Below are 20,182 nucleotides of genomic sequence, written 5' to 3'. Positions count from 1 at the left end.
CAGTGACAGCACACGAAAGAAGAGACCGCGGTGTGGCTGGTGGTTGCTGCCTCCCCAGAGCCTAACACCGTGCCTTCAGCCCTCACCTGCTGCCTGTGAGGACGCAGCGCCCGGGGCCACAGGGGACAGAATGTTCACACCGGTGTCCCTTTTCGGTACCAGCAACGGGAAGTAACCCACCTGCCCCTTCCTGCAGAACAGACGGGGTCGCACAGTGGGACGCTGCACACGGGTCGCGGTGGGCGAGACCCCTCCTCACGCCCACAGGGCCGGGTCTCACAGAGATCACGTTCGCGACCCCGACACAGGGGAGGCACTGTGCAGAACGTGAGTTCTCTGGCTGCGGGTCAGAAGATCGGTCCCCTCTGCGAGGCGGAGGCCGGCCTCAACTGGAGCCTGCTGGGTATCCACAGTATCTTGATCTGGGTACTGGGTTAGGTGGGGGCACACATTTATAAAAACGCACTGGGCTTGTGTATAATGTATATAAGTTATACCTAAAGACAGAGAGAGAGAAGGTATACCTGATGGGGAAAATAACCAAATAACCAGCCCCAAACATTTTTTTATGTGTGTGACCTATTTCTGTAAGATTTCAAATATAAATTTCTTCTTTTTGTATTACTGTCTTCAAATCTAGAATGTTCTGCACGCACCTCACCCAGGAGCAGAGGCACGAACGGCCGCTTCTCTCTGACGGCCGGTGTTGGCTCTCTCGAGTCCCCCATGCCGGCACCCGCCTCTGAGACAGGCTGTCGGCTGCGTGGAAAAGCTTACATACCTCTGTTCGTGGAACACAAGTGCGCGTTACAGAGATAGGTTTTCTCGGCTGAAACTGAAACGCTGTGTTGGGGAAAGTGTAATGTGGGGGGATTCCTGTGCGTCAGGAATAAGTCGTTCCATGTGGTTCGTTTGGAGATCCAAATGCCTACGTAAACACATGGGACACAGCACCTAACTGTGCAAGCATATAAGAAACAGAAGTTGCTTTTGTTTAAGTAAAAAAGTAAATGTTTCCTCCAGTCAGGGGCTCCTGGTGGGCTCAGCCGGAAGAGCGTGCGGCTCTTGGTCTTGGGGTCGTGGGTTCGAGGCCCAGGCTGGGTATAGAGATGACCTAAATAAGTCAGCTTTTTAAAAGATACATTTGCTCCGGTTGAAAGAAACCACGTATTTGTCGCCTGATTGCACGCACCTCATGTTGCTTCAGGCAGCTCGGGGCCTTGGTCATCCTGTCGCATCTTCTTCACGTATGGAAGGCGTACACGCGACCCCGCGTCCAGCAAGTCCGTTGGTGCCATTTTCCCGGCAGCATTAGCTCACTTCGTGTCTGGGTCACATTTTGGTAATTCTCACGGCAGTTCAGACTTCTGTGGCGGTGACCTGCGATCAGTATCTTTGAAGTTACGACTGTAATTGTTCTGGGGCCCCACGGACCACGCTGTCCTCGAGCAGCCCTGTTCCCTGAGACACGACACTCACATCAGGCCGGTTAATATCCCTGCAGCGGCCGCTGGGTGTCCCCATGGGGGAAAAGGTCACATGTGTCTCACTTTAAATCAAAAGCTGGAAGTGATTAAGCTCAGTGAGAAGGCATCAAAGCCCGAGACAGGCTGAAAGCGAGGCCTCTTGCACCAAAGGGTTCGCCCGGTTGTGAGCACAAAGGAGCGACTCTTGAAGGAAAGTACAGGTGCTTCTCCCGAGAACGCGCGGATGATAAGGAAGGAAAACAGCCTCATTGCCGATGCGGAGAAAGTCGGGTGGTCGGATGGGAGATCAGATCAGACACGACGTCGTCTTAAGCCAAGGCCTGGCCCGGAGCAGGGCCCTCCCTCTCGTCCGTCCCACAATGGCTGGGGGAGGCGAGGGAGCCGCGGGAGGAGAGCTGTAAGCCAGCAGAGGCTGGTTCCGGAGGGTTCAGGAAAGAAGCCGTCTCCACAACCTACAAGTGCGGGACGAAGCAGCCAGTTTTCCAGAAGATCGAGCTCAGATAGTCAGCGACGGCGGCTGCACTAAGCAGCAGGTTTTCGGTGTGGATGAGACGGCCCGGTCCTGGAGGGAGACGCCGTCCCGGACCTCCGCAGCCAAGAGAAGTCGGCGCCTGCCTTGACAGCCCCGGAGCACGGGCTGGCTCTCTTGGGAGGGGCCGACGCGGCTGGTGACTTCAAGAGGGAGCCGGTGCCCAGTGACCGTGCTGGAATGAGGGCCCGAGGAGTGGTGCTAGGTGTCCTCCACCTGTGCCCCAGCGGTGGGACCACAGAGCCCGGCTGGTGGGCATCTGTCCACGACACGGCCGGCTGGGTATTTGAAGCCCACCCTCGAGGCCTTCTGCTCAGAAAACAAAGATTCCTTTCAAAGTCCTGCTGCTCCTGACAAGGCGCCTGGTCACCCCAGAGCCCCGCTAGGGATGGACGCGGAGATTTGTGCTGTGTTCGTGCCGCTAGCACAGCATCCGTTCTGCGGCCCACAAATCAGGAGTTCACTTTTGACTCGCAAGTCTTCTTACTTAGGAAATACATTTTGTAAGGATACAGCTTCGGGGCACCTGGGGGGCTCAGTCAGTTGCGTGTCCGACTTTGGCTCAGGTCGCGACCTCGCGGTTGGTGATTTCAAGCCCCACGTCGGCTCCCCACATCTGCCAGCACAGAGCCTGCCGCAGATCCTCTGTCCCCCTCGCTCTGACCCTCCCCCGCTTGCGCTCTCCCAAAAAATAAATACGTATGTTTTTTAAAAAAGGTTTTAATTAAAAAAAAAAAGGATATAGCTTCCATAGACAGGGAGTCCTCGGACGGATCCGCGCAAAGTTGAAAACCTTCTGGAAAGCAGTCACTGTTCTAGATGCCACGAAGGACCCCTGTGATTTCGTGGGAAGAGGTTGAAATGTTAACACTGACAACAGTTTGGAAGAAGTGGATCCGACCCTCGTGGAGGACTTTGCAGGGCTCAGGACGGCCGCGGAGGACGGCCCCGCAGAGGCGGTGGGGACCAGAGGGCTAGGATCAGAAGCGGAGCCTGAAGACGGGACCGAACTGCTGTCGTCTCAGGATAAAGCTGACGGGCGAGGAGGTGCTGCTCGGGGAGGAGCAGAGAACGTGCTTCTGGGGATGGAAGCTCCTCCTGGCGAGGATGCCGTGGAGATTGTTGGAAGGACAACAGAGGATTTAGAATATTCCGGAACCCTAGTTGGTAAGGCGGCAGCAGGGCTTGGAGGACCGTCCCCACTTGGGAAGGAAGTTCTGTGGGTTCTGTGGGTAAAATGCTGTCAAACAGCGGCACCTGCTCCAGAGAAATCGTTCGTGAAAGGAAGGGTCAGTAGATGTGGTTAGCATGTTTTAGCAATAAAGTATTTTTTTTAAAGTGTATCTGATAGCGAGTGGGGGAGGGGCACAGAGAATCCCAAGCAGGCTCCGTGCTGTCAGTGCAGAGCCCGTCATGGGGCTCGAACCCACAAACCGTGAGTTGATGACCTGTGCTGAAACCAGGAGTCAGCGCTTAACTAACTGAGCCACTCAGGTGCCCCAGCAATAGAATAGTTTTTAATTCAAGCGTTTTAAACATAACGCTATTTATTGCATGTGTTACAGCGTAGTATAAACGTAACTTTTATAGCCACTAGGGAACCAAAAATTCATTTGACTCACTTGATTGTGATTTTTGCTTTGTTGCGGCGATCTGGAACAAACCTGCAGTATCTCTGAGGTACGCCTATAATTCTGCCTTCTAAGCTTCAGGTTCCTCGTCTGTACAAGCTTCTTTCTACCTTGCATTTTCAGTGGAGCTTTCCTGCAGCAGGTATTTCCTGAATGTCTAATGGTGCCCGTTACTGTTCCAAGCACGTATGTAATCCTTGTATTCACCATGGGAGGTGGGTATTAGTCTACCGCTTTTCCAGCCAAGGAGTGGGTTTCGGGAGGCCAAATGCTTTGTCCCAGGGGCGTGGACACTGTTCACAGGGCAGTTGTGTGGATGCTTCATTTCCCCACCAGTGTGTCCTGCCTTCTGCCAAGTCCTGGAGACCCCACGGGAAGCACACAGCCGTGGCCTCTGTCCTTCACGGAGCCTGGCGTCCAGTGAGAAGAGGCAGGGATTTCTAATGTTTAGGACGGGAGGGCAGATTGATACGGTATTCCGTTGATTGAATTGGCTCCGTTTTAAATGACAGTCATTAGTGGCAGGGCACAGAGTGCCTGCTGGCGAGGGACATCCAGACCGCCCAGCACTTGGGCAGCTGAGACCCAGGACCGTTCAAATGTTTAAACCCTCTGACTCAGTAGGGGTTTTTTTGGAAATCTGTCCAGGGAAATAATCAGGGATTTAGTCAAACGTTTGTATACAGAGGTGTTTATCAACAACTGTTTATACAGTTGAAATCTGAAGATTGGCCCACCATGTAACAGAGCTCTTCATCTTACTTGACACTTTTGTGCTACTGACTTAATACTTTGCCAGTGGTAATTGAATTAGTCCTCCCATCATGCCTGGGCAGTGGGTACTATCACTGCCCCGTTTTGCAGCTGAAGAAACTGAGGTCCAGGCCACACAGCTCAAAAGGGTTGGAGCCTGATCCGAACCCAGGGAACCAGATGCCAGAGCCCGTGTGCCTCACTGTCACGTGTTTATGACTGCCTTCATGCTGGGAGATGCTGTGCAGCCTTTTAACGTGGTTTTTACCGGTTTCCACTATATAACGTCGTACAGAGGCTACAACATTTTATGGCATGGTTCGTTTTTGTAAACATATGTTTATAAGAAGGGAGAGACAGAGCTCATTTCTTCCTCGCCCCACACCCCACAAGTGCTTATAGGTTGTGTCCTCGGTGCTGGGTCCTTGCAGGTGCAGGGTGTACAGACACACAAATGACATATCGAGACGTCCTCTTTCGAATGAGGGAAGTCATTGCCGCACGATCCCTGCCAAATAGAGGGTATCTGTAGACCAAGAACTGAGCAGTCCTGTCGGGGGAAGCCAAAGGCGACGACCCCGAGAAGGGGTATGTGGCCAGAGCGCGCGGACAGAGGGAGGCAGGGTAGAGGCCACTGCACAGACTGGTCTTTGTGGGGAACAAACCTTCTGCCGAGCTCGGCCAGGATGGCACGAAACCTACTCTGTTTAGTGTGGGATTCACGAGATTTGCGTACTCTTACGTATACTAAATCCAGATTAATCCGTTTGGTTTTTGTATCATGGATGCGTTGGGTGGGGGAAGGGGAGTGACGTGTGACTGGACTGTTTGCTGCTTTGCTGTTTACAGCCAAGTGCACGTAAACCTTGCTCTGCCAGGACGCAGGAAGGGGTTCTTGTTCTTTTCCACTCTGGGCTGGAGTTCTCTCTGCCGGGAAGAAAACTCTGTGCTGCTGGGAAGAGAGGGGAATTGCGGACTTCACCGTGCTGCGCGGGGCTTCTGCACACTCCTGTGTGCTGTGCGCATGTGGAGAGAGGGGCTTTGCCGGGGCAACGGACCTGGGTTTGTCATCACCGGGTTTGAGGATTTTTCTGAAACTGGGGAACTTGCGACTCTTCTCGTTCAGACGACGACGTGTCATAAGAGAAAGGGACTTAATACAGAACATGTCCGTGATTTTCAAAGCAAGGATGAAATTGTCCGATTTTGTTTCCTTTGCCATAGAAACCTGACGTGCGGCTCTCTCGAGGCAGCATCGACAGGGAGGACGGGAGTCTTCAGGGCCCGGTAAGCAGCTGCTGGGTTTTCGCCAGGAACACCCGGGAGATATGCATGCTGTCGCTGCACATAAGCTGTCGTTCGCCAGTTCTGCCCTCTTGGTGCATGGTTCTAGTTTCCACAGCAAGGCTTTTTTCTTGTGTCTGCTTTGAGGGGCAATGCCTAAATTCTCTTTAAAGAGCTGGTTTATGATTACCCCAAATGTACTTAAAGCCTGCTGGAAATATTCCCCTGATCTTTTAGGGAGAACGGGTCAAATGGTTTTATTTCCATCAGCAGGTGTCTGAGCGAAATAAAAGCAGATTTCTTTAAACAGTCAAAGAAGTTCCCGGTACAACAGAGAAACCTGTGCCTGCCGGGTGACAGACCTATGGATATGCACCCTAATAAGGCTTCTCCAATCTGTACCGTGAGATCCAGCTGCCCCTGACACTTGGCCCCTACAGGATGCGCTCAGTCACCAGCGTGGGAAGATTGGGCCTTTCCCACCCGAGTGGGAACGACCAGTTACTCGGCACACAGGTCTCCTTCCGTAGAGTGGAAAGCTTAACGAGTGACAGGCAGTCTGTCTTAAGTTGGTAAGGCTGAGGATCAGCACGCACGTCAACCCCTTTCAAGGAAGCGGCTATTGAGAACACCATTAATAGGAAATTTTGCTAGAAAAGGGAACTGTGTGTGTTCCAGCACGGGGCATATAGCAGGCCCCCAGACGGTGCGTGGAGTGGGCACATGAGGGAGGGAGCTGCGCCTGGATCTTAGAAGGGTTCTCCAGAAACACCCTGTGGAATGGACGGCGTGGGACACTTCCACTGGTGGTCCCGGAGCATTTGCTGGGCCCGGGTGCTTAGTACCGATGAGAAGGAGCCGTGCCGAGTGCCGTCCTCAGGCCCCCTCCCTGAGGCCTCAGCTCTCCTGTAGTCAGGACTGGTGCCACGCACCCCACAGAGGAGTAAACCGAGGCTCCTAGAAAACCAGGCCACGGTCACCTGTCGCGGTGTCAGATGCCAGACTGCGCACTTGCCAACATGATGGCTCACTTCAAGGGGTGCAGTTCAGGTCGCGGTCGCTTCCCGCGGCGGGGCTGAGAACACCCGTGACCATGGCGGTGTTCCGTCTCCCGTCAGCCCTCCGCTAGAGACGACAATCTGGTTTGGCCCACCTCTTGAAACGCTCCAACCTAACACTTTGGAAAATGCACCATGGTTTCAGGGAGAACTCTTCGGCTGGAAGACTGAGATTGTAAGGAGGAATGAGACAGTGAACAAACACTGATAACTGGCCAGTGGAAATCGACCCCATCAGTGTGCATAGAAAGTAGAAAGTGTTTGGCTTTTCAAAATAATACACAGGCTGACAGCATGTTCCTTTTGTGACAACTCTGTGTTAGGTAAATGTTACCAGCCTCAGTTAACAAACCGGAAACGCAAAGCCCCAGACAGTCGAATGACTCCTCCGAGGCCCAGGGCCCGTGGCTGGATACGCGGCACAGCCAGAGCACAGCCTGGCCACGGGCTCGTCCATAGGACTTGCGAAGGCAGAGACTTTGCTGAGCCTCCCCTCCCAGAGCCAACCTGTGGGATTGCCTAGCACAGTGCATGGTACATAGATTTGTTGAATTAACCCAGAATGTTCTTAGAATAGAATTTTCTAGTTAATTGGACTTTCCTTGCTACCTGAGTATCAACCAGAAAATTCTGTGTTTTAACTCTTTTTAAGTATGTGTATTTTACTGCCTGGATCGGGAAACACAACACAACTCACAGACTGTGTCCACTTTTAGAGTTTTGGCCACATTTCCTGCATTTTTCCGCCATCGCTCATCCTCTGGCTCCCTTGGCTGCCTGGTTCTTCACGTGCTGTTTGCCCCTGCCGGGGGATCCCCTGTCTCTGGGCCACACCCCTCCCAGAGTTCTTCACGGCTTCCCCCACCCCAAGTCTGTGCTCACAGATCACATTCTCAGAAGGCCTGATCTTCCTACTGAAACCTGCGGTGTCCTTCCCTCCCCCCTGCCCCCTCCCCCCCGCCCCTGTCCTCCTCTCCCTTTTCCAGCGGGCTTGGCAACGTGCTGTCATGTGCACCTGCTGTTACTGTCTTGCTCCCTGGGTTACATTTACACTGTCTGCTTCACAAGGGGGGGGGGGGGTGGGGCTCGTTTTGTGCCTGGAGCAGAGCCGTTCAGTAACTGTCAAGTAAATGATAGGTTAGAGGTGCCTGGGTGGCTCAGTCGTTTGAGCATCTGACACAGCTTCAGCTCAGGTCATGATCTCACGGTTCGTGAGTTCGAGCCCCTGCACCGGGCTCTGCGCTGACAGCAAGGCGCCTGTTTAGGAACCCCCCCCCCGGCCCCTCCCCCATTTGTGCCTGCTCTCTCTCAAAATAAATACACATTTAAAAATAAATAGGTTAACTGTACAGTGCTACACTGAACGGGTTGTCAGGGAGCCCTCCTTCTTCACACCATACAGGTTTGTGAGTGTCTAAGACCAGGGGTGTGGAAGTGCGTGTGGTTCCGGGAGGCCAGTTTTAATCGCGTGCCGCACTTGCTAGTCTTTGTATCTTAAAGAGGTAGATCCCTTCACGTGACAGAGTGAAGCACCTTAAAACATGTGTATTTGGCAACTAGTTTACTATCTTAAATTGAGCAAGGTAAGTCTCTCTCTCCAGAGGTAGAGTGTAGGCGTGAAAAGACCGCTTTCATTTCGTCCCGGGGTAGGTTGTGTCCGGGGGACCGCAGGTGTGACAGTGCACGGCAGGCCTGGCCTTGAGCGGAACAGTCTTTGATGGTGTCCCTGGGTGGAACTTCCGGTTGTGCTTTGGCTTCTCATCTGGGCCGGGAGCCCGGTGGGGACCCGGTGGCTCTGTAGCAGCAGGCCCTGGGTGACAGTGACACCCCAGCGCCACGGTGTCCTCCCACTGTCACCGTTCCTGATCGCACCCCTGCTTGTGAGGAGGACCGGCGGGAGGGAGGGAGGGAGGGAGGGAGGGAGGGGGCTTCCTGAGCAACGGACCCGATACTGGGGACGCCTGGATCTGTGCTCCTGAAAGGTGGGGACTGGAGGCATCCGGAGACGTAGTTTTTCTGAAGGACATTTTAAGTTGTCCGTGACCGCTCCCGTCCACGCTCCTGTGTATCCCACACCCTGCTGACAGCTTTGCTTTTTCCTGATCCCCACCCACCTAGGCCTTGAAGGCAGCCCCCCACCCCACCCCCGTCTCGCTGGTCTCAGAGCCCAGCGCTTAGCACAGACGTTCAAGGGGACGGAAGGGGAGGGAAGGCCATCACCCATGGTGCCCACTGGCACAGTGACCGACCTTTTCTCTTCCCACAGACGGGAAACCAACACATCTATCAGCCTGTGGGTAAACCAGGTAAGTGAAGACGTGACATCTGTCAAGTTTTTACAATGTGGAGGGGAGTGGGTTTTACCTGGATATCATTTCTTAGCTTTGGAGTATCTCATGACTTTGTAACCCGTTTTCCTCTGTGGACCAAAGCAAGTATGATGTTTACCAAACTCAGCCCCTGCCTAGCATATCGGAAAACAGACCTTCCCGCCGATGCGTCAGAAACGCCTCCACGGGGTGCCCTCCAAGATTAGTGTGTGTGACAGAAGCACGAACCCGTGTTCAGTGTCTGTCTGGGCCGTGTGTTACTGTACGTCACTTACGGGGACACCTTCCCTTTCCCAGATCCCGCAGCTCCGCCAAAGAAACCGCCGCGGCCTGGAGCCCCCGGTCACCTGGGCAGCCTTGCCAGCCTCAGCAGCCCCGGGGACAGTTACAACGAGGGCGTCAAGGTGAGCGTCCGAGCCTCTCGCTCCGGGTCAGTGACCTGTGACACGAAGCAGAGTCAGTGCCGAGGACGGGACGAGCAGAGTGGCACCGCCGTGGGCCCCAGGCGTCCGTCTGGTGTGGCTCTGAACCCATCGAGGGGGCGGGAACAAGCTTGACGGGAGCTTGTCTTTTCTGTTTTTCTCTCACGTGGTAGATTCTAGGGCCTCAGTCAGAGCTCAGCCTCCTGGGTAGTTTCCCTCTGATCAGGCAGAGTGGTTCTTTGGAATAAAGCGCTAGGATGGTTTCTGGTTTTAAAAAGTAATTAAACCAGGGTGCCTCTGGGGGAGACCTTCCGCAGGCCCCTCTGTCTCCAAGTGGTGGGAAACTGCCACCGTTTTCCAGATGGAGGCGGGACCACACATGTAAAAGCGCGTGTGCTGCGTGGACCCAGCCCCAGGCAAGGCAGCGTGCGGCTCAGGCGCCCTCACGCGCCACCTGCCCTGCCGGCTGGGACTGGGGCCGTCGGGGTTCCCGAACCCCCCACCCTGGCTCCAGCCAGCCCCACAGCGTCGGGCCCCAGGTCTCCCGCAAGCAGCCGTCCTCTCCCAGAGAAGCAAAGGCAAGGGTTCTCTGCCGTTCCGTGAGAGGGTCTTCCTCTCAAAGTGTATCCTGTTTCCCAAGTCTGCTACACCTTGTTTTCACGTTTTAATATCTCTGTGGTCAGGGGATGCGCTGGTCCAGTTGGCAGCTTTGCTTTCCCTAGAGGAACATACAAAAGTGCCTCCTGCAGAGGACGGCATCTTAGAGTCGGGAACTGTGTTCTCCGTCAAAAGACGCTGTCTCACCGATACCCACCTTCACCGGGTGCCCTACCTGCGTGCACGCTGTGCCAGGACCTGCCCTCACGCCAGCCTCCCTCAGGATCAGTGCTCTGATTATTGTTTCCGCTTTTCACACGAGACCGCAAGCTTCACAGAGGTTAGAGGGTGTGTTCAAGGTTACAGGCTCCCCAGCCGAGCCGGCCTTTAGCCAACATGCTGATTTCCAGAGAGAACAGGTATGTTGCCATATTGGGGTCAGGAGGTAGCTGTAGGGAGAGAAGATGCCACCTGCAGACACAGGGCAGGGACCGGGGAGTGAACCCAGCCAGACCAGCCTCCCCTCTGCGGGACGCAGCCCAGGTACCGCTGGGCCCGGGGCGCCCCTGGCAGTCAGTGCTGCTCCTGGTCCGGGGCCCAGGGGCTGGGCCTCTGCGGTTTCCCCAGCTGGTGGTGGGGGCACCTCCCACGACTCTTCCAGCGCCAGCACCCCCCAGGGTATTCTGATACACCAAGCAGGTGGAAATCTTCACGGAAATAGTATGCTCACTTACAATGAATTAAGCAAAGATTTTTTTAAATAAAGAGTATGAAGTATTATCTTCCTTATCCACCTGTTTGGTGGGGGTTACTGAATCCAGCCTCAAAGAGCAATACTGTTTTAACACAAAAACACTCCTCTTTAGATGTAGTTCATCCAGGTAACGTTTAGCCAGACATCGGTGTCTCTTTGGTGGCTTTGTTTTGATTCTGGATTCTCTGAGGCTTTAAGCTCCCACCTGAGCCATTGGAACTGTTGATGTCTCTACAGGGTGGCACTTTATCCTAAGTATCCGCCAGGGGTCTCCAAGTTGTCAGGCTCCAGAAAATAGGAACCCAGGAACAGATGCCTGTCCAAACGAAGCTGTTGCTTCGGGAAGGTCACTGTGCATGGTCCCCGGAAGCGCTGAGACCATGCTTCTGTGACCCGCCTTGGGCGAAGGGCGAATACAGAACAGAAGCTCTGGATGGCTTAGCATAAAGCAGCCTTTGCCTCCGAGAGTCCAGAATGGTGGCGGTTCTTCCTGATGGAGCCCCGCCTGTGGCTGCTCTTCAGGAAACTGTGCCTTTATGTTGGTGTGGTCTGGGCGTGGCCTACGTCACAGGGCTGCACATGACTCGGCGCAGGAAGTAAGAGACGAGATGTCGTCTTTGAAGTGATGCAGTTAGGAACAACCTCCCTCTTTCTAATGCAGGGGAAACACTGTGGAGGGTTGTACCTGGAAGTTTAAGATTCTGCCTAACTCTTATACCACAGGGTACACTTGTTCCAGATGATTCTGAGGAAGAAGCAAGATAGCTACCTTTCCCCAGTTAGCTTGATCTTTTAAGTTACAATAGGATAGCCTTGGTGTAAGCTGTAGAAGAAAAAGCATTAAATAAAAGTTGTGACTTTCAAATAAGGGAGCCTTAAACCATAAGAATTGGCTCAAAAGAAGGGTTTGTTTTGTTTTCTTTAAAATTTATTTTTTTTATTTATTTTTAATCTTTTTTTTTTTTTTTTTTTTTAAGAGAGAGAGAGAGAGAGAGACAGAGGGCAAGCAGGGTGGAGGGGGCAGTGGGCAGAGACAGGAGACCCAGAATCCGAAGCCGCCTCCAGGCTCTGAGCTGTCAGCACAGAGCCCAATGCAGGGCTCAAACTCACAAACTGTGAGATCATGACCTGAACTGAAGTCGGACACTTGACAAACTGAGCCACCCAGGCACCCGTTTTTGTTTTTAAAATAAGCTTCTGATGTCTCTAAACGCAGCCCCAAGCCAGGGGTCTTTATTCTGGTGCTATGGCTAACGACAAGGCCCGTTTTCGAGGGCGCCGGGGGCCGGACTTGGGGAGCGAGGTTGACAGCCCCTCCCGATGGCCCAGAAGCCCGGCGGGCGGTTCTCGGTGACAGCGAGCATATTCCGGTGCCTTTCTCTCCGAAGTCCCTAGTGCTTTGCTTCTCGCGCGGCTGCCAGAGTGTCCCTCTCGGGCTCTGCGTGTGTTTCTCACTCACTCCGTGCAGACCAGCCTGGTGTGTGGCGGGCCTCGTGGCTGCGTGTGCGGGCACCTGGCCGGCCCGCTGCTGTGCTTAGACCGCCGGCAGCGAGGGCCGCGGGCAGGCCGCAGACTCGCTCCTTCCGGTTCTGCTCGTGTGTCTTTGTGGGGGCTTTGTCTGCTGCCTTTATTAATACTGTTTTTCTTTTTTCCCTTTCTCTGATAAATTTCTCTAACTTTTCCTCACCTCCCGTTCAACAATAGCCATGGAGGGTAAGCACATCGTGTCTGTGTGTCTGTCCCACTCCTTCACACCTAGCGCTCTGCATGTGACTCTAGCAGAGATCAGGAAGCCGGGGGGGCGGGGGGGGGGGCGCACTTTTGCCGGGCTCCTCACCAAAAACAGCCTTTTACCTGCCAGAGACTGGGGCATGAGCATCTTTGCAGTGACTGACTATTCCTGTCCACGTCTGTCCCATGTCCCAGAACTTATTTATTTTTTGAGAGAGAGAGAGAGAGCCCAAGGCAGGGAGGGGCAGAGAGAGAGAATCCCAAACTCGGAACAGCCAGGTCCCAGGCTCCTCGGACAGAGTCAGCCCGAGGGTGCAGAGTGGCCCCTAGAGGTGTGGACCGAGCACTGGCCGCAGACCCAGCGGCAAACAGCTGCTGTCACCTGCTGTGGTTGAGTCTTCTTAAACACACAGGCTGGCGTTCCGTGCCTGCTCTTGCCAACTTGGGCCATTAAATGCCGCTGGGGACTTTCTGCAGACCCTGCGCTCGCCCGCCTTCGGTCGGAGTCCGGCTTATCCCGGGTCCCATTCGTGGTGTCTCTGTGCCCGGGCCCTGGGGTGGGCGCCTACACACGAGCCCCTTTATGTCACCGTCACCACGCGGCCAGGTGAGGAGCTGAGGCCCCACCACCCTCGAGGGCAGCGCTGGGCTCCCGGCGGCAACACCTGCCAGCATGTGGTGTCGCTTCACAGACTTGCACCTGCCGGCTCCTAACAGTCGTGCAGGGAACGCGCACGTTTCCGAAGTTCGGTGGTGTGGAGACAGCCACGCTGAGCCCTAGCTCTTACTTCCTGCAGGAGTCCCCCTGACGTAGAACGCTCGACCAGCTTCCTCTGAAATCCTCAGAGAGATGCCAAATACGTGAATTCTTTCTTGGCGAATGATGGTGGGGGGGCCTTGAATCACTTCTCTGGAAGAAGCTGGGGCTTTTAGTATAACGTGTGTGATGCCATCTCCTTCCCTTTAACTGAGCTCAAAGTTATAAAAAAATTATTGCCTCGGACCCTTGTCACGTGGATGGGTTACTTTCCTGTCATCCTCCAAGTGAGCCGTAGCCCGGTCAGACCAAAAAACTCCGTGTGATCTGCTTTGATCTCTTTTAAAGACCACCCCCCGCCCCCCCCCCCGCCCCCGCCCCCGCCCAGCTGCAGGGATGTGCTGCCACCTAGTGGGGGCTGGCGAGGTGACGGCAGCTTCTGTGTTGCAGCTTCAGCCCCAGGAAATCAGCCCCCCGCCCACTGCCAACCTGGACCGGTCCAACGACAGGGTGTACGAGAATGTGACGGGCCTGGTGAAGGCTGTCATCGAAATGTCCAGCAAGATCCAGCCAGCCCCCCCGGAGGAGTACGTTCCCATGGTGAAGGTAAACCACAGTTACGTGCCCACTCCCGCGGAAGGCGCGGGGACCCTCGGAGTCAGACCTGGCGCTTCAGGAGCCGTGTGTGAGGGTCCCGCACAGTGACCGTGCTGAGTCAGGATGAACTGTTGGTCCTGTGGTAGTTGCTGCTCACACATACGGACCAGCCTGTAGCGTGAAGCGTGAGAGCAGGCGGGCCAGCGCTGTGCGCGCCTTCGGGACACGCGGCTCTGCCGTGGGAGCACCAGCTCGCGCACGCGGGAAACCGGTTGTCCTTCAGACGCTGTCCGGGGAAGGGGCCGTCCTGGAGAGGGACGTCGGGGGCTTTGGCTGTGCTGTTTCCTTCAGCTCTCTGAAGTGTGGGTGCTCTCTGAGCCTTTTCTCACGAGGGTCAGACAGAAACGAAAACGTCCTGCCGCTAGCCTAGCCTCACCTTTCCAAGCTGTGTTCAGGGGCGTGGTGTCCTGGAAGAGAGTGCCAGAGGTTCTGAAAAGCGATGCCAGGCCCCCACGGGGCAGGGCACTGGGCGGACTCAGGGGTGTCCGCAGCGCAAGGTACGCCGTAAAGCTTGGCTCTAAGCCTGGATTTCCAAAACGTGCGCTTGAAGACGCTTCTTTTAAAATTGTGGTAAAACACGTGAAACACAAAATCTGCCTTCCTAGCCACCGCGAGGTCTACACTGGTGTTAAGTTCGTTCACACCGTTAGACAGCTGGCCTCCCAGACTCTCCTCACCTTGCAAAACTGGCGGCGTCCCCAGGGGCCTGGTGCCCCATCTCCCCTTTCGGGGCGGGCTTATGCCGCTGAGCACCGTGCTGTACAGGCTCGCCCACGCCTTGGCGGGCGTCAGGATGTCTTCCTCTTCGAGGCTGGCTGATCGTCCCGCCAGGGACCGCATCCTGAGAGTTCAGAGATCTGAGTGTTAGAAATCCCTGATAAGTTCGGATCGGGCTCAGTACTGAGGAAAAGAAATACGGAAATGTTCATGCAGTGTCAGAAAGGAAACAAGGCCTGTCACCGAGGGGAGGGGCGCTGCTGGCGTGAGAGTCCTTGCATGTGCTCTGACACGGGCGTGGTCTTGTCTGCTAGGAAGTCGGCCTGGCCCTGCGGACATTACTGGCCACCGTGGACGAGACCCTTCCGGTCCTGCCAGCCAGCACTCACCGAGAGGTAAGACACAGCGCCCCCTTCCTGCGCTGGCAGTGCGGGCGGGACGCGCTCTGAGGTCGTGACCTTCCACCAGCGAGGCCCGTGGGCTGTGGCTTGCCTGCCAGGACGTGGCCGTTCACCGTGGAGGCAGCGTGGGCCGGCACCCACTGGGCTCGGTCAGATCCCGCTCCGCTGCTGCTCCACAGCCGCCGAGGCGGGGCCCAAGAGACAGGCGGCTCGTAGGGGACGGTGGGGAGCACGGGTGCAGGGCTGGGTGAGGGCCACATCCTCCAGCGCCAGCTCGGGGAGAGGCCAGAGGACAACGGAAACGAGCCGGGAGAGGCAGCCCACCCTCCTCCCTTGAATTCTCCTGAAAAACTTAGAGTTTGCACACGGTGCCGGTTTTCCGTGTAGAGTAGTGATACCGAAAAGTGCCTTTTGAGTGAAAACGTGTTTTAAAATTTTTTTAAGGAGTCAAAATTCACCTAAAACCCGGTCTCTCAGCAGTAATCCTCACTTTTGCCATTTTTGGCCATTGTGCATCATGTGTTGACTAACAGATGAGCAGACACAGCTGCATCGTTTTCATAAAGCACCCGGCTGTGCCGGCCTCCAGGGTGTGCTCTGTCCTCCAGAGGGGCCCCCGGTCTCCTCCAGAGGTGGATGCCGCCCGGGCCACACGCACATGTGGCTCTGTCCCCCAGAGTCCGGGCTGCCCCAGCCTTGCTCCCCCTTCTGACTCTATCCCCACGCCTCCCAGCTCCTGCACCTACCTTCCCACCGTCCCTAGCCCTGCAGCCCAGCAGGCTCTGTTCTCATTTGTTTTCTTAGTTTCTACTTGAAATGCTGTCAAACTTAAAAGTGGTAGGAATAGTGCAGAGAATTCCCGAACATTCTCCACCTAGTCTCGCTGCCTTTTAACATTGTCTCACATCTGTGTCCTCGGTCTCTGGTTATCACCACACGGTCTCCTTCCTGTGAACCGTTTGACCCTCAGTGTTTCCATCTGTATCTCCAGTCGGGAGGCGGTTCTCACACGCTGTAGGGTTCCAGCAGCCTGGGCCGCCAGCGCCCCGCATTGTCCCCGTGCGTGGTCACACCCGGGAGCCTCACCGTCTAGTCCACAGCCAGCAGAGCTCTGACGTGACACCCCGCGACAGTCTGTTAGCCCCCTTCCGCCTGGACTAGGTCCTCAGACTCCCGTCTTTCTGGCATCAGCGTCTTGGAAGGCTGTAGGCCAGTTACCTTGGAGAGTATTCCCAGAGAGGAGTTGAGGGGTTTTGTGCGAAGACTGACGTTCCCTCCTGATGAGATCGAGGTCGAGTTCTCCTCGGGACATTGTGTCCGAGGCTCCTGGTGTCCAGGTGACGCCCGTCTTGAACTGGCACAGCCCGTATCCATGCTTCCCTTGCAAAGGGCCTCCGGTCGCCTGAGCGGAGTACCTGTGTATTCCTAGCCGGTTGGGCGCTGGCTGGCTCGTCTACCTCATTGGGACTTTAATTGGTCGCTTCCACAACGAGCGAGAGTTTTGCCAAAAGGGGGAAAGTTCCAGTGCCAGAGGCCAGAAAGTGGTATCCTGACATAAGTGTTTTGCCAGAGCCATTTCTAACTTCTTACTTCGGCCGATAAAGCCTGAAACTGCCTCTCCGTCTGCCCTGAGGCTTCTGTGCCACTTGCTCTCACATACACATTTTTTGTTGATTATTGCTTTTTAAAAGAAGGAGGGAAGCTTTATTTGATCTTGCTTCCGCCTTCCTCGGTCCCTCTGTCCCCTCGTGCTTCCTGAGAGAGCAGCCGGTCCTCCTGGGCCAGATTGTCCCCATTCCTTCCCTGCGGCTGCCTGGGGCCACCGGCGACCGTGCCCCCCGAGCCCCCATCCTGGCTCGTCTGCGAGGCCCCCGCGGGCCTCAAGAGCCACCCTCCCTCACGTGTCTCAGGCCCACATCCCGCTCTGGTTCCTCTTCTTGGCTGCCCCGAGCGTGGCCGTCCCCAAAGGTGCCGCACACCCTTGTCTTACAGAACGCTTTTTCTCCTTGGTGGCTCTCCGCCCCTTACGTGGATGCAAATATCTGATGCCTCCGGTGGGACCTCTGCCTGAGCTGTTGGATGTCTGCCTTCAGCAGGACATTCTGCTCCTGGTTTTGCTCCCAGTTGCTGGGGCCACCACGCCCTTGCCACCCCTGCCTCCGGGAACCCCTTTCTCCCCACCCCCCCCCCACCCCCACCCCCCCCCACCCCCACACACACACACAAGCAGCCGCTCACCTGTCGGCATCACGCCACAGGCTGGGCCTCTCCGTCCTCCCTTCCACCGCCCCCCTCCCCTCAGTTCCCACAACAGTCTCTGAGCTGCCTCCTCTGCCCCTGGCTCTCCCGCCCCTCCCTCCCACCCCCACACGGCCACCAGGGCCCTGTTGCCAGAATTCCTCTCCGGACGATGGCATTCCCCTCGCTAAAAACCTCCTAGGCCTCCCATTGTCCCAGCGGGACGGAGGTAACTTGTCACGGCTTGTGAGGGAGCCAGCCTCCTTCTGCAGTCATTCTCTGTGAAGTCTCCTGACCCTCCCAGAACGAATGGATTGTGTCTTTCCGTTGTGGATTCATCCCAGCATATTGGAGGTAGTTGTGCGCAGGCTTCTCCGCACCAGACTGCGCGCACAAGTGTGTCTGTTTCCTTCCTTAATCCACACCACCAAGTGCCTCGTACAGGTGTGCGCAGTAATCAGTAAGGGACCGAGCAGTAAATCGTCACCGGCTGAATAAGCAGACGGGGAGGGAGAGACACCCGAGCAGAGCATCCCGATCCCTGAGGCGGCTTCTTCCGCCACTGCTGCCCCCGCTCCAGCCTCTCATCAGTTTCAGTTTGGGAGGGCCGCGGTGGGACCGGGGTGTCCTTCTCGCACGGCAGAGGCAGGTCCCGAGCCATGGTTGGTCTTGTAGGAAGAGCACTAGACTGCGAGTCCACACCCAGGTTTCTGTCTGGAACCGGAAGCCAGGCAGCTGGGCAACCTCAGCGCGTCTCCTTGTGTCTCGGTTGCCCGCTCCGACGGGAGGGCGCCAGGCTGGGGGCCTCCGAGGTTCCGTCAGAACCTGTGATTCCTTTAAGAAGCCAGAGTCCTGCCAGTCACTGAGATTCGTGGTCGCTGAGGGCTCTTGTGGAAAGAGGCTGCTGGTGCACACGGGCGCGTGCATACTCTGTCGGCCGGTTTCCCAGAGGAGACGCTGATCTCACCCCGTCTACGTCGGGCAGGTTTGTTTACGGGCAAGAGCGTTTCTTCTCCGGAGGCGCCCAAGGCAGGTGCATAGGGTTGCCTGAGCGGAGCGCGGAACGTGCCCGCCTGACGCCTCTCTTGTGCTTCCAGATCGAGATGGCTCAGAAGCTGTTGAACTCCGATCTGGGCGAGCTCATCAACAAGATGAAGCTGGCCCAGCGGTGCGCCATGACCAGCCTGCAGCAGGACCACAAGAAGCAGATGCTGACCGCCGCCCACGCCCTGGCCGTGGACGCCAAGAACTTACTGGACGTCATCGACCAGGCCAGACTGAGGGCACTCGGACACGCGAGGCCGCGCTGAGGGGCCCCCCGGGCCTCGGGGAGGACACGCCCCGGCGCCCCGCCAGCAGCGAGGGGCTCCCCGCGCCCGGGGCTGTGACTGACGGCCGGTTCAGAACCTCTCTCGGACAAATTTAACCGCATTTGATTTGAGTTCGTTGTTTGGTTTTGTTTTTCTTTAATCATGGTGTTCGGAAAAGTCCAGGATCCAAAATGTGGCATTTTTCTGAGAATGAAAATTGTTCGTGAGAAGCTTTCAAGAATCACCAAGAACAGATGACCGTCCCATGAGGGCGTGTTTCTGTGGAAACGGCCCAGGCGGGGCCGTGCGTGCGGGGCCTGAGCCAGCTCAGCTGCGCACAGGCAGAGGAGACCGGGCGGAGAATTCCGGGAAACCCGAGGGGCTGAGAACTCTTCTGCGTGTGCAGAGTGGCCAGCCAGACCGGAGTTTCTGCTGTGAGGACGCCCTTCCGTCGCAATACGCAAGCAGCACTCTAAGAGAACATCAGAGCTATATTTTGAAGACTTGGGTCATTTCAGAAACAAACAGAACAACAGCCACCCTTCTGTCCTTCCCGCCTTTTACTTTCCTGTTGGATATGTGAAGATTCGGTTGGAAGCTAGCTGTAGACCACACTAAAAACTTTTGTCTTTTTTCACCAGAATAATGTGCCAGTTTTTTGTAGCAATGTTCTTTCTCTTGGAAGCAGAAATGCTTTGCACCAGAGCACCTCCAAACTGCATTGAGAAGAAGTTCTGGAACCATCCCTGTTTTCCATTTTTATATAATTTATAAAGAAAGACGAAAGCCATGTTGACTATCTTGCAGCCACTAGAGCTGACTAACCCTTCCTTGTGTCTGTCTTCCCAGGAGGCGAGTAAGCAAAGCAGAGAGAGTTGGTTTTCTTTTGATGTCCAGTTACACCATCCATTCTGTTAAGTAATTTTGAAGAGTATACCCTCCCTTTAGTTTGTCGGGGGATATAAATTATTCTCAGGAAGAATATAATGAACTGTACAGTTACTTTGACCTATTAAAAAGGTGTTACCAGTAAAGTTGTCGGTGTAGTAGCCTTTCTTCGGCTTCCTTCAGACCCTTTAAAAGTTTTCAGGCGACTTGTCAGATAACATACAGGAAAGCTCTCGGCAATCACTGGTCCTTCTTTCCCTGTCTTCCAGAGAGGTCAAGGATTTTAGCACAGGAGGATGGCCGCACACAAATCAGGCCTTTCTTTCCATCTCTGCCTATCACATGCAAAGTCAAGAGAGGAGTGATGCCCATCTGGGAGCCGTTGCCTCTGTGGCCTTGACGTCCTCACGGGCGTCGCGGCCTCGAGGACACAGCTGTGACCGGCTCTGTCACTAGGGAAGTGGTCAGCACGCGGTCCCCCAGACCCGCCCCAGTCTTGCCAGAACCTCTGAGCCGGAGCAAACAGCACTGGGCTCTGCAGACGGGGAAGAGCCAGGAGCCGAGCTCCCGAGTGGAGGGATTGAGGGGATGTTCCCAGGTACATACATATTCCCACGGCTGCAGCGGCCGCTCCTTCT

General features: G+C 55.5%; 1 protein-coding gene across 26 annotated transcripts in view; it reads left to right on the top strand.

Moving 5' to 3' along the window:
• Positions 1-19,690, top strand: part of PTK2 (protein tyrosine kinase 2) — a 256,865-nt gene extending 237,175 nt beyond the window's left edge. For 18 of the 26 annotated variants that reach the window (XM_043601859.1, XM_043601851.1, XM_043601860.1 and 15 more), the window contains 7 exons: positions 5,625-5,687; positions 9,009-9,048; positions 9,370-9,476; positions 12,550-12,558; positions 13,784-13,939; positions 15,022-15,102; positions 18,444-19,690. In XM_043601859.1, coding sequence (XP_043457794.1) covers positions 5,625-5,687; positions 9,009-9,048; positions 9,370-9,476; positions 12,550-12,558; positions 13,784-13,939; positions 15,022-15,102; positions 18,444-18,656 — 669 coding nt within the window. In that variant the 3' untranslated portion in view covers positions 18,657-19,690. The remainder of the gene's footprint in view (positions 1-5,624; positions 5,688-9,008; positions 9,049-9,369; positions 9,477-12,549; positions 12,559-13,783; positions 13,940-15,021; positions 15,103-18,443) is intronic. The other 8 variants (XM_043601871.1, XM_043601870.1, XM_043601868.1 and 5 more) reach the window with 1 other exon arrangement.
• Positions 19,691-20,182: the final 492 nt, after the last annotated feature.

This window comes from Prionailurus bengalensis, chromosome F2 (genome assembly GCF_016509475.1).
Source record: "Prionailurus bengalensis isolate Pbe53 chromosome F2, Fcat_Pben_1.1_paternal_pri, whole genome shotgun sequence".
Classification (NCBI taxonomy): Eukaryota; Metazoa; Chordata; class Mammalia; order Carnivora; family Felidae; genus Prionailurus; species Prionailurus bengalensis.
Note: the sequence above shows the minus strand (reverse complement) of the source record. Positions and strands in the feature narration are given on the sequence as shown.